Genomic DNA, 13,936 nt, shown 5'->3' with positions numbered 1-13,936 from the left:
ATTTGATAAAATACCACATTGAATCAAAATGTGTTAATGATGTAGAAAAAAAAACACCCAATATGCTCCGGACTCAGTGTCTCATTGCTGCACTCTCGGTTGAGCTACTGAACATCAAGTTCATGTCATTAAATACTTGAAAAAAAATTCTTGTCTTGCTCACATAAAACAAGGAAGTTGGTGCATGCAGTTGGATTCCATGTTGACCAAATTCTCCCCACCAATTCGCAACATCCCAAGTCGAGGTCAGTAGCACCTCATTTCCCAATATGGAGCTCAATGTGGCACTGCACCCCCCCCCCTCATGAAGTGCCGAAAATCATTCTACAATATCTTTGTAACCTTTATTATACTGTACTTTTATTTTTATGCATGTTCAAAATAAATGGTTGAAAAAAAATTGCAGTGGTGTTATTTGGTGTTTTATTCAAATTCATTCATTTTGAAATGTATATATATCTTCAACGCTTTCCAAAAACGTTGGGACAGGAGCATATTTAAAACTGCGTTACATCATCTTTCCTTTGAACAACACCCAGTAAGTGTTTGAGAACTGACGAAACTAATTATTGAAGCTTTGTTGGTGGAATTCTTTGCCATTCTTGCTTGATGTACAACTTCAGTTGCTCAACAGTCCGGGATTCTCTTTTGTCATATTTCTTCATATTTCATTTCATAATGTGGCATGTTTTAAATTTAAGACAGGTCTGCACTGCTGGCATGGCAGCCTACTCACACATTCAAGTTGTAACACTTGCAGAATGTGGCTTGGAATTGTCTTTTCTATGAAACTCCTCTTTGTCTTCCATCAGGAGTTCGAACTCACAGACGGAAAAATAATCTGCAATGGATTGAAAAAATATATTTTAAAAAATACAGTTAATAAACAGATGCATATATTATACAACAAGCAGATTTAAGTAGACAAATCTCTATGATGCTCCATGAGTTCCAAGAAAAAATGTTCCCATCAAGAGAAATAATCGATGGTGGCAGACTAGACTTGATGCTTCATTCCCACATCGGCAAAAAGCCGTACCACTGGGCAATTTAAGGTGTCCAAGGACTTTGTGCATCATAATCGTCATTGTATCATAATTACTGCACTACTGGTCACTTTATTTTTGTTTGATGAGTCTTTGTATTTGCACAGCTGTCATTGCTTGGTAACTGTAATTCTAGTGTGGCTCAAACTACCAGAGATAAATGATTTGTGTTTGTACATATTTGGCCAATAAAGATGATTTTGAAATTTGGTTACAATTTTGTTATTGGGCTCAGGATACATTTGTACGTCTCATTGACATTAGGTGAAGTGAACAGACCTTAGTCAAAATTGTCCCACTTGTGTGAGAAATGGCTATTAAGTAGAGCTGTCAAACGATTAAAATATTTAATCTAATTAAAAGTGCAACTGTCATAATTAACTCAAACTAATGGAAAATGAATCGTGATTACTCACGCATTTTTTATCGTTTCTGAATTTCCTTTCATATTCTTTTGTCCTATTTTTCCCCCATTTTAATGCTCTCATCAACATGGAATCATGAATCCGTTTTCTATGTGCAAAATGCAAATATTTACTGAAATTAACAATTTTGATTTTCAATTTTACATGAACATTTTTCACTTGGAGCAGTTATTCACACATAATCTCTCACACAACATTACTGTCCATCAACAACAGTGAAAAAAATATTTTGTCACACAACAGCTGCTTTAACAGCTCTTTTTTTATGGACTCAAAACAGAGCAATATAAAATTATAAAGTGAACATCTAAGGTAAACTAGTACTCAGCCGATAGTGGATTTAAGCCATGGTTGCATACTTCGTTTTTCTCAAGTTTGCTTTGAACACAGCAGTCAGGCATGCATCGTATTCGACAGGCTACCTGCTCTTTATTCACCAGAGGCTCATCAACCTAGTCTCTTATTTCTCTCCCGAAAAAGTGTCTTCTCCCGCTTGGTGTACCTTAGCCTTCTCCGCTACGTACAATCTCTGTACACATCTTGTAATGGAGGCTCTCGCTGGCAATCCGTAGTGGAGTCAGTCGTTAGATGCAATGCGAATGATTTCAGCTTGAGTCGAGCTGTGGACAATGTTGACAGGCTTGCATGCAGTAGCCATACATTTCGCTATGGCTTCAGTTCAAATTTGTTCTTCATCGTGTCATCCATTTTCTTCACTTTGAAATGGTCCATACAATACAATACATGCTGATTTATATAGCACTTTCACAACAGCTATCTGTCTTAGACGAGGGGGTGGAGTACTCACATCAGCGCTTGGCCATTATGTGGTATTTCAGACTGTACGTGCTGTGATGATAGCTCAGTTTACGACTGCAAAACATACAGGTCACTTTGGTCTTGTCAGTGGAACAATCTGGCAACTTTTTAAAAGTAAACTTTCCATTCATAAACTCTTAAAGTATCCGTTTTCGGTGTCTCGCGCTGCCGTGGCTGGCAAAACAGACATGTGCGTGGACCTGTGCAGCGCGCTTGTTGTTTTGTTTCTGGTTTATTTATAGAGCGACGTAAAATCCGCTGTGACGTGTGTCGCGTTAATCTCGCGAGAAAAAAAATGTATCCCGTTAAAATTCATTTAAATGAATGCCGATAATAACGCGCTAAACTGACAGCTCTACTATTAAGTAATGTTTTTGTTCATGAATTAATTTCATTGTCAGTCAAAACATTGTACAACAACTTAATAATATGAACAAAAGAAATGATACAATAATGGAATTAAGAGGGAGAAATTTACGTTTTAACAAATGAACAGCTCCATTTCATCTGTAAATCACAGTCACACTAAGCAGGATGCTCCTTGAGTTCCATGACAAATTTTCTCATCAGGAGACAAAAAGAGCCAGAAGAAATGGTGGCGGAGTAGACGAGATGCTTCATTCTCTAGCATTGTAGTCTGCTGGTCAAGTCACAGAATACTAATTCCAAACTGGAGGCGATACAACACTGCCAGTCTGCAAAAAGCATGACCTTGGGCCAGTGGCTCAATGGGAAAACTGAAAGAGCTGCAAAAAAAGAGATCAGAGTGCCCCCTAGCTTTCAGAGGGAGGGATTAACTGTGATGAAGGATTGGCTAATGTTTCACCCTCCCATCATTACCTCAAATGTCTCATACCCATTGTCATTTCTTTTTGCCTTTCCATTCCATTCCCTTTTCCTTTTTTTTTTTTTTGTCTGGGACATGTCAGGGACTCACTCTTCAAACAGCCCGTTTTCCTTCCAACACCCACCACACAGCCCTCTTGCTCGTGGATACAAGAGAAGCCAGCTTCAACAGTGATGGGAGAGCTGATATTGCTGTAATGTGAGGAAAGCTCACTCTAATTATTTTATTACATAGTGGCCATCTAGTTTTCTGTACTTTATAAATACTGTATGTAAACTGTGATTTTGGAAAACATGAATTTTCGAAAGTGAATGTTAGATCGAACATACTCGAAAAGGGAGACATGTCATCCCTGTATCCATCAACAGATGAGCTTTACATACTGGTACATGAAATGACAGAATGAAAGAAATGAAAAGTAATACAAGGCAGAAGTCCAGTTAAACATATCATATTTCAAATTCCGTCTTTTTAAGATGAAACCCACAAGACATTTTGATTGCATGGTATTTTTTTTATCTGAACGAAATTTAATTACCAACACACCCACCACACAGGGCGTTTTTTTGGGGCGGGCGCGGGGTTCTTTTTTTTCTTTATGTAGCAGTAGTATAACATCATTTAATTTATGATCTTTTTTTCTTAATTAAAACATACTTTATGAAAACGTAACGCTCGATTTGATGTATGAGACAAGACAATGATCTTGACTCACTCACTAAGGCACCCAAAACCATAAAGACAGCGCCCATTTGTTCATTGTCTGCCAGGAACCTACTCGGACTTGCAGCTCTATCCCCCACTTACTAACTTTGGAATTATCCATGGTGTAGTCGTGAGGACAAAAAAAGCTACATTTCTTTTGAATGGTGTGGTGTATGAACCTAGAAGTCATTCAGTCTACAACCACAGCCAAAACGAACCTGTCACGTTTCCTGATTTCTGTTGAAGACATTTAATCTGTCAGACCTTAACGAAAACTCATTGAATCACTCAACCTGTCTTGCGTCTGAATGAGATCAATGTAAACATGCAACATGTTGAGAGTAACCGCAGACAAAGTATTGTCATTGCCTTATTTGAGGTTATCAGTTCTTTGTCTGTTTCTTTTTTCTTTTCTTTTTTTTTGCTGCCCAACCATTTGAGGTAATGATCTGTGCCCACGGAATCAATGATGGTAATAATAGCATGATGATGTATGGAGCGTGAATGAGGTGGATGCTGACTCACATCTGATGTGAAAACATATTTAACCACATTCGCTATCATTTCCACAATGGCAGCACATGCATCACTTTGATCGCGGAGGGAAAAATTGGAAGCAAATTCTGCTGCAAAGGAGATATGTATTAGTTTTGAAGAGTATGCAAGTCTCTTGGCATTCCAAGAGAAATTAGGGCAAAACTGGAGTGTTTGGTGAGTCCTTGTATGACACTCTGGTAAAAGGTAATATTCCAGTTTATGTTGCCTTTCTCAGCCCACATTTTATAGGCACTACAATACTGTGCATGTGTACTACTATACTTCCGCAAGGCTCGAAATATGATTTTTCTTTGATTACTGACTTAAGAGCGACTCCACAAAGGTTTTAAGTAGGTGCTCGAGTAGCCAGCCGAAGCTGTTACTCGCTCGCTACGGCTGCAAGTAACAACACCTCGCCCTCCAACGACCTGTGGAAGGCGAGGTGAGCATAACAAAGCCTTTTGGGACCGTTTCGGTGGTGGTTCTTCTCAAAAAAGAAAGGTATTGAAATTTAAAAAAATGTAGACAGCAATGTAATATTACAATATATTTTCTTTTAATAGCATTTACATTTTTATGACAAAAAAAAACGTAGAAATTGAAACTTGGTGTAATCAATTGCTATCAGAATGAATGGTGTGTATGTTGTGAAAAAAAAAGAAATGTTTCCACACTACCTGTTAACGTTTGGTCTGTGTTTATGTCACATAGGAGGCTGTCATCTCCCACGTCTCACCGGATGTGCTGTACCTTTTTCGGGTTCAGGCTGTCTGCACCAATGACATGCGCAGTGATTTTAGTCAGAGCATGCTCTTCAGAGGTAACGCACACATGCACGACCACCAGCTTTGTCAAAATGATCTGCTGTGTCATGGGTCTCAGCACATTTGTGCAAATTGCATGGATGGGCATTTATGATTTGTTGTACACATGAAGTCACTAAATTATTTGTACTACAAAGTAGACTCGGGTGTGGAAGGGGAAAATAGTGAGGGTTATACATCGTATATCTCAGAGAGATCTGTGTCTGATGACTGTAGATTTGGATAACATTGCTTGTCATCAATATCTAATGTCTCTTTCTGACTTATGTGTATGCAATCCAAACTGAGGCCTTACAGTCAAGCACTTTAGTTTTTGAATGAAATCATGACATCATGATTGATGTTGAATTGTTCTACCTTTGTTTAACAATGGCTCGTTCCTTTTGGTCCACTGTGTTTCAGCAAACACCACTAGAATCTTTGAGGGGACACGGATCGTAAAAACCGGAATGGTAAGGAATGCAGTGATGAAGGGTGGCGGGCCTGTTTGGCTTATTAGAACACAAAGAAATCGCATGTGTATACATAGATAATAATGAATCCTCAATGATGAATAGACTTTCACTTGTATCGTGCTTTTCGACCTTCAAGTTACTCAAGCATTTCTCTTCTGTTATGTTTCTCAGCCAACAGTTTCACCAGCATCTTCAGCCGATATGGCCCCGATCTCCTCCGGTTCATCTACCTGGAGCTCCTCAGGCATTCCCTTCTCCTTTGTCTCAATGGCGACAGGCATTGGCCCTTCCTCCAGTGGTAGTCAGGCAACAGTGGCGTCTGTGGTCACCAGCACTTTACTAGCCGGACTTGGCTTCAGTGGAGGAGTCATTTCCTCCTTTCCGAGCTCACTTTGGACGAGCAGCGCACAATCGCACAATCTCACACCTCAGCCCAATGAGCACGCCATGGCCAGTAATGATGTCAGCACTCCTGTTGTCACAAAATCCTCAGAGAGGGAGAACAGCATGACAGGGAGTGAAGGCAGTGACAATGAGAAGGCGCAAGAGGAGCAAAGTGAAAGGGAAGGAGAGGATGAGGAGGAAGAAGACGAAGAGGACAAAAATCAGAAGAAACAAAAGAAGCGACCTTCAGAGGTGGTAGAGGAAGGGAGAATGTATGACAGTGTGGCTGGGAATGATCCAGCCTGTGGGAAATCTGACGCTACTGCAAAAGAAAAAGAAGAGACGGCGCCAGTTCCAACTTATTGGCCACGTGTTGTAGAAGACCTGCGGGTGGTCTACAACTTTGGTCTATTTGTCCATAACCACACCAATGTCACCACATTCCTGGTTCCTGAGGAGTACTACTTGATGCTTACGCTGCGCAGATTGGAGCTCCTGGAACATCACACGACCTCCATCCATACCAGTGAGTGGTGATATTTCACTGTCTGACAAACATAAAATAATAATAATAACAATGTGTCCTCAGCATCTAGACCATATCTATCAAAGTCAAGGCCCGGGGGCCAAATCTGGCCCGCCACATCATTTTATGTGGCCCGCGAAAGCAAATCAAGCATGTCAAGTTTCATGATGCTTGCTAAAGTCTGAACCAAATTTTCAAATTGTTATATGTAATCCACAATAACAGTTATTATTCTTTACTTCTGATTTTAAAACTCACTATCCATCAATTTGTTGTGTGCTGTGTATGTAATATGTGGAGGTGATTAAACATTTATATGGTTTCCTAAAGTTCATAACGGCCCTCCAAGGGAAACCGTAACAACAACGTGGCCCGTGAGAAAAATGAGTTTGACACCCCTGATTTAGACAATCTACCACTTGTAGTCAGTCCAACCATCCAATTCCATTCAATACAACTACAACTTTTCCATAGTACTGCATAATGCATGGGTGGGAGATTAATGCTCCAAAGGTATCATGTGAGGAAATGGAAGGATGTGGAGCCCGACACCAAATGTAATAAACTGCTACCCACAGTCGTACTTGAATGGCACTATGCTCATCATTCCTCTCTTTCACGACTACGCCATTTAAATTCAGCTTTCTACACAGCGATAATATCAATAAACAGTTTCACAGAGGACCCTTTCATCTGCACATTGAGTACTTTTACTATGAGACCTCCACACTCATATACTTTGTGATCTAATGACAATACATTTGAAATGAAATCATCCAAAGATTGTTTATTGTTGTTTCTGATTGATTGTTGATTGTTTCTTAGTGAGAGGCTAGAAAAGGTTTTGGGCAATTGCAATTTCATTACTGTACATTTTACTGTATTCATTTATATATATATATATATATATATACAGTGGAACCTCAAATTACGAACGCCCCTGTTTACAAACAACTCGACTTTTGTACCTTGGTACAAAAATGACCTCTATTTATGTACTGTAAATGGCCAAATAATAATTAATTTTGACAGAGTAGGTCAGCGTATGGGCATAATAGGATTGGATTAGATTGGATTGGATACAAATGTATTGTCAAATGTGCTGTATGTACAGCACAGATGAAATTTCTTCTCTCTCAACATAAAACAAGAGGAGCCGCTGCAGGTGTCTGCGCCGCCATCAAAAGAAAAGTTTGTAATTGTATATAGTGCATGTGAAGTAATACATAACTAATAGGCATTGAGGAGAGAATTTTTGCGTGTGTGTATGTGTTACTTTCTACTTAACTTACTTATTCACTTACGATTTACTATCTATTGTACATGAGTGAACTTAGTTCGAGTATTAAGTAACTTGTCATCCATCGAGATGGACAGACATGATTCTCATGTTTTTGGCTCAGACACCCTAGTGATAATTGGGGTTTAAAAAAAAAGAATGCACAAAACAAGTTGAATTAAAAGATGCAAGTGTATAGAATCAAACCGAACCAAATCATTCCACTTTATTGATTATCATATTGAATCTTTTATTGGTGACATCATTGTTTTAAGAAAATGACAGATTTATACAAGCTTACTGTCAAGTTCATTCATATTGTAAAATGACAGAAAGAAACTCACTGCTTCATACCCTCTCTAACTCAGCCGTACAAATATCAAACCAAAACATAATCTCACTGAAACAAAACGAATCAAATTGTTCTCCTTTGAAATAAGCTCACGGATAATGTGAAATAATAAAAGAAATAAAATAGTGTCCAGTATTATTACTGCAAGATAATAGAGGTGGACCTCATGATATGTTTTGTTAAGTTTCATCTTCTTGTGTAGTTGTCTGACTTAAATGTTAGCTTTAGTAACAAAATAGCATTGGATGGTCTATTTTGCAATGTTAGATAGAGGGCTCATCATCAAAGGTCAGAACCAGGTAAGCGATGATGGATTGCAGTAACGTAAAGTGCCTCTGCTCAGCCAAGACTTTCAGCGGTGCACTGCATTAGCCAAGCAAACACCAAGGGACAATGAATTCAATTTCAAGTGCTTTGAAAGAAGCACAAGACCAGACATTGCTATGAACGAAAGCAATTTAATGACATTCCCCGGAAATAGCTTCCTCGTTCTCTTTGTCAGTGCTTATTTGGTCAATTTGATCCTATTTGATCTGCCAGGACACAAGGTCAAAAGCTTCAACGTTGTTTCACAACTTTGTTTGAAGTGGTAACTGCAGTCATAACATAACCTCTGGGAGTGGATTTTTTTTTTTTTTTTTTTTTTTAGTTAGTCTTCACTTAAGTGTAGGGATGTAATGGAAGCCCTGGTCAACCATAGCATTCAATCTCAAGCTCATTCAAGCATCATAACCTGCCAGTAAATGTTTCAGTGGAAACGTTGATGTAATTGGTTTACACATTTACATTTGAGGCAGCAGTGTGTATTGATGACTCTCGTTCAAAAATAGGCCTGGGTATGCGCTAATAAAGTTCTCTTCCGCTGCAAACTCCACTGAATAAACAGCATTGTTTTTGAAAATGAGTCATTTTGACAGTGACATTCTATTCAGTTCACCTTGCCTACTAATCAGTTATTTGTAGTATGTTCTTCATCTTTTGTCTTCATAGGATTGTTTATACTAAACCGCATGCAGTGGATTGTTGAAGCAATCGAAACATGAAAGGACACTAACGCAGGACACTGATTCCTACGCTAATAAGAACCGATGAGGATAATAAGTTGATGCTCAACTTCATTGTCAAACCAGCTTCTCTCCCTATTTCCGTTCTGTTCACCAGCCTTGCCTCTTTTACTTCCCTCGTTTCTTACCTACACCCTCCTCCTCTTTTTTGCATATCCTCTTTTTTTTTCACCATCTCTCCTCTCTCATGCTCCACCACCCCCTCAACTTCTTTGTATGTCCCTCCTTTCTTGCTCAGATCTTAGCGTTGGCCTACTTTCACACATGGGGAGAGGAGAAGAAGCTCCGAGGCTTGATTCAGTTGTTGGAGGGGAAACGGCCTTGCTCCATTTATAGCTACATTTCCCTGCATGGTTTGTGTTGGATGAATACATGACAGTGAAAACATCTCACTGCACATCACTGTTTTTGTTTGCATCAAGAGGTTCACATATTTCTGTCTAAATGTTTGTTATCATGAGAGCAAACTGAATCCGGGGGAACCGAATCAGACAGTGACTTGGGGGTGGTTATTCATGTACGATGAATGTATGTCAAAGCAGAAGATGCCGATATAGAGGTGATGTGAGGTAGCGGCAGTATGTTGTACTGCACGGGCCTGGTCCAATGTGGTGTCTGGCTCCAGGCATAGCAGAACATTGAAAGCCATGGGAACTAGCGTCACAGCTATATCAGCTGACCTAGGTCGATGGTGGCGATGCCAGCTGAGACCAAAAGATTTGATTTGAATAAATCCTCCTAATCATTCAGAGTTTTGTGCTGCCTGGTTTTAGTTATCAGGCAGAACTTGCTGACATAATGTGTGTCTTTCTCAGGACAAGGAAGATATTAGCTCAGAAACTGGCCTGATGGGATGGGCAATTCTTTAAAGTTTTAATTTGTGGCATCAGCAAGTTTTTTTTTCTTTCTAGAAATTAAAAGCTTATTTATCATGTATTCCTTTTCATTTTACCTAGCCTGAAATATGAACTGTACAAATGAAAATAAAATATTTTGAAACCAGGAAAAATGTTCCTAACAAGCATTAAGCAACAAATGTGTAGTGCCCCGAAACCAAATCGAATTTTCCTGCCAATACCTTGGTCAAAGTAACTGGCTTGAAATGAACTTCACATTTTTTTGGGTAAGGCAGCACGGCTGTGGACTGGTTGGTACGTTCGCCTCACAGGGCAGAGGTGCAGTGTTCCTTTCCGGCTCCAGCCTTCCTGTGTAAAGTTTGCGTGTTCTCCCCGTGTCTGCATGGGTTTTGTCCGGCTCCTCCGGTTTCCTCCCACATTCCAAAAACATGCATAGCAGGTTAATGGAACACTCTAAATTGGCCCTTGGTGTGATTGTGAGCGCCAATTGTCGTTTGCCTATGTGTGCCCTGCGATTGGCTGCCAGCCAGTTCAGGGTGTATCCCACCTACTGCCTGAAGACGGCTGGGATAGGCTCCAACATGCACGCCTGTGAACCTTTGTGAGAATAAGCGGATTAGAAAATGGATGTTTTGGGTAAACTGAAGAACATGAAAGTTCAATACGGAAAGGGCCCAAAATTGGATTAAAGCCGGCATGTCCAGCTTTGGGCCTGGAGGGCCACTGTTTTGCATGTTTTCCAGCTCTCCCGGTTGCAGTCCACCTGATTCAGATGATCAGCTCATCAGCCAGCTCTGAAACAGCATTAGAATGTTCCTGATTATTTGAATCAGGTGTGTTGCTCTTGGGAGAGCTGGAAAAGAGGCAGGACAGCGGCCCTTGAGGACCGACTTTGGACACCCTTGGGTTAAAGGATTCACTCAGGAAGTGTACTCTCTTACAATGAGGCAGTAGAGTGAACAACTCTTTCTCCTTACCTTTTGTATGATTGGCATCAATGATATTCAGTCTGCAACAGCAAAGCTGGTGGTTGATTCGAGCCTTAGGTCGCTTTCAAGCTAGCAGGTGGAGTAAACCTGTCCGGAGTTACCATGGCAACACCATAGAACATAGCTTAATTGGCCATCGTGAATCCAGTTATGCCATCATAGCTGCAGTATTGTGATCAAACTGAGTAACCATCATTAAGAACGTTTCACTCTCAATATGAGTCAGTGGAGTTTATTAGAAATTTAACCTCCTTTTTGTGTGTACACGGGGTAAAGCGTAACCGCGTTAAGTAGTAAAAAAATATGTACAGCTGAACATGTTTAGTTTTGATCAATTATTTTGTGTTGAATGCAATTCCGGCTTTTCAAATGTTCATGAACTTTCCCCTAGAAAATTGAGGAAAAATTGCCTAAAATTAATCCGGATATTATTTGACAATATTGAACGAACACGCGTTTGAGTTTTTTGTTTTGCTTTCACGAGCATAGCCATAAACTAGCTAGCCAGCTATTGTTGACATGTATTTATTTATCAGGAGTACATTTCACATACATTGTCTTTTGTTCATTCCTCAGTGACCAACAGGACCCACCAAGTGAGAAATAGATCATGGCCGGACCATGTGTACTGGATGACACCTTTGATGATGGTGTCTGCTCTGCTGCTTGCTGTACTTATACACTGGAGGTGGGTCACTCCAACACTTGGTAACTATGTTCATATTATTGAAATCGAAAGAGGGGGGGCAAAGGACTTGTGCTTGTTGGATAATGCATTTGTGAGGTCACACATTGTTTATTTGGTCAGTGTTCAAAAGGAGAACAGATTTTCTACATTTATTAAGCACCAACGTGCTAAAAAATGCTGGGTTGTTTTCCTAACCGGCTCTCTGGCTTGCTGTGAATTTTGAGCAGATTGGGTTACTTTTACTCAAGATTGGGTGAATTATTTTAACCCAGCAGAAGGGGTTAAGGATTGGAGTTGGGCAGGCTCAAGAGTCGAAAGTGGCCGGCTTCTTTTGTGTACTGAAGTTGAAATAAGTGCAGTGTAGCATATCCCGATTCCTGGCCACTACCTTTCCTGACACAATGGTATCTGGTGTAAAAATTGTGCCAAGCATATCATCTGAATTAGTAAATTAAATTTTCTCTTCTAGAAAATGTTGCTAATACAGGTTGTGTTATTATTTACCGCAGCCAAACCGATAACCTCGTAAATTTCTTGATAGCTTGAACTCATCAGCATTTGTATTTTCCCTCCTTTGATCAAAATCTTGACCCAACGTGCTGGGTCAAATCCTCAACCCATTGTGTTGGGTATAAATAATCCAGTTTTGACTTGCTCCATTTTAGACCCAATGCTGGGTTATCTGTTTTACACAATTACTGTTCACCCAGCAGTTTTGATGGTGCAAGTGTTTCTGAGCTCATCTGTCACTCGCAAATTTCAACTCGTTTAGTCAGAGTGAAGTGGGGAAAAAAAAGATTCATGCTAAAATTGTCACTGAAAATAGCAACATGTTGGAATGTTACGATGCCGACAGTATTTGAAGCTGTCCACACACTATTTGAGTGAGGCCTCTCACTCATGTATGAAGGAACAGATTTGCTTCTATTCTAATCAATCCAGCTGTCTGCACAGGTCATGTATCGACTTATGTTTCACTCACGCTTAATGTGTGACCTCAAGCTTATTTTTAGGCTTCAAGTCTACTTTCCTTAGTTTTGCCTAATAAATACAGTGACTGAGCATTAATTTTCAGCAATACTGTTCACTACAAGTTATCAATGTTAGAAATTAATACGTTTTAAATAATTAATTAAGCATTCTTGTCAAACGTCCTTTTAGGGGCTGGGTGATTGCCGGTATACAAAAATGTATTTTCGGTGCCAGACCTAAATCAACAAAACTTGTGATCTTGTTTTACTTCACCCTAATAAATACATTTATATGAAGGTAAAATTTTATAAGTCATACCAAATTATTTTTTTTTAATGTGACAACGTGTAAATATTGCTTCTGACTGATTACTTTCATTGTTTTACGTTCATCCAATGTTTTTTTTAAGATATTTATTTGTCCCACACTGGGGAATTTTGCAGTCTACCCCAGCAAAATTGGGGGGCAGGGAGAGTAAAAATAAAGTGTTTCATTGCACAAAATAAATGTTTCAGAAAAGAACTGTTCACAGTTCAATATAAGTACAATATAAAATAAAGCATTAGCAATATATTTGTAGAATAAATATAATAAATTAGCAATAGCATAGAAAACAGCGTAAGTTGGCTGTGCTATTTACAATGGTTACAGGTGTAGTTATCTAACTATTTTGATGGTTCTCTTCTCTTTCTCTCCAAAGTAGGACAATTGGGAACATATTCTCATTTTCACTGTCAATCTGACATCAGAAAGCAGAGTAAAACAAAGCAAAAATTCGAACTGATGCACACTGGAATGCATAGACAAAGCAATGTTTTCTGCTAGAAACGGGGTAAAATGGAAAAAACAGACCCCCCCCCCCCAAAAAGCAAACAGAAAAAATAAATATTGAAAAGAATCCACACATATGTAAATCCGCAGGTGTCTAACTGCAACTATGTGGCGAGGCGGGGGGGGTCCACTGCAGTCACATAATACTTTACAGCAGCAGTCCCCAACCTTTTTTACCCCACGGACCTGTTTAATGTGAGACAATATTTTCAGGGACTGGCCTTTAAGATTGGATAAATACAACAAAATAATATGATATAACCTGCATGAAAACTCATATTTTCTACACATAATAATAAACACGAATCATGACACGAACGTCCGATCTGGCCGCAA

The 13,936-nt window shown here is 39.4% G+C and overlaps 1 protein-coding gene across 3 annotated transcripts in view; it reads left to right on the top strand.

Annotated features, from left to right (window-relative positions):
* LOC147200870 (receptor-type tyrosine-protein phosphatase gamma-like) overlaps positions 1-13,936 on the top strand; it is a 365,530-nt gene that overhangs the window by 292,165 nt on the left and 59,429 nt on the right. For all 3 annotated transcript variants that reach the window (XM_086118198.1, XM_086118200.1, XM_086118199.1), the window contains 4 exons: positions 5,091-5,199; positions 5,606-5,655; positions 5,830-6,568; positions 11,686-11,797. In XM_086118198.1, the coding sequence (XP_085974324.1) occupies positions 5,091-5,199; positions 5,606-5,655; positions 5,830-6,568; positions 11,686-11,797 (1,010 nt within the window). The remainder of the gene's footprint in view (positions 1-5,090; positions 5,200-5,605; positions 5,656-5,829; positions 6,569-11,685; positions 11,798-13,936) is intronic.

Source organism: Hippocampus guttulatus, chromosome 8, assembly GCF_054856545.1.
Source record: "Hippocampus guttulatus isolate MCC_2025c chromosome 8, RoL_Hgut_1.0, whole genome shotgun sequence".
In the NCBI taxonomy this organism is placed as follows: domain Eukaryota; kingdom Metazoa; phylum Chordata; class Actinopteri; order Syngnathiformes; family Syngnathidae; genus Hippocampus; species Hippocampus guttulatus.
The sequence above is the reverse complement of the archived record's forward strand: the minus strand, read 5'-3'. Positions and strand labels throughout refer to the sequence as shown.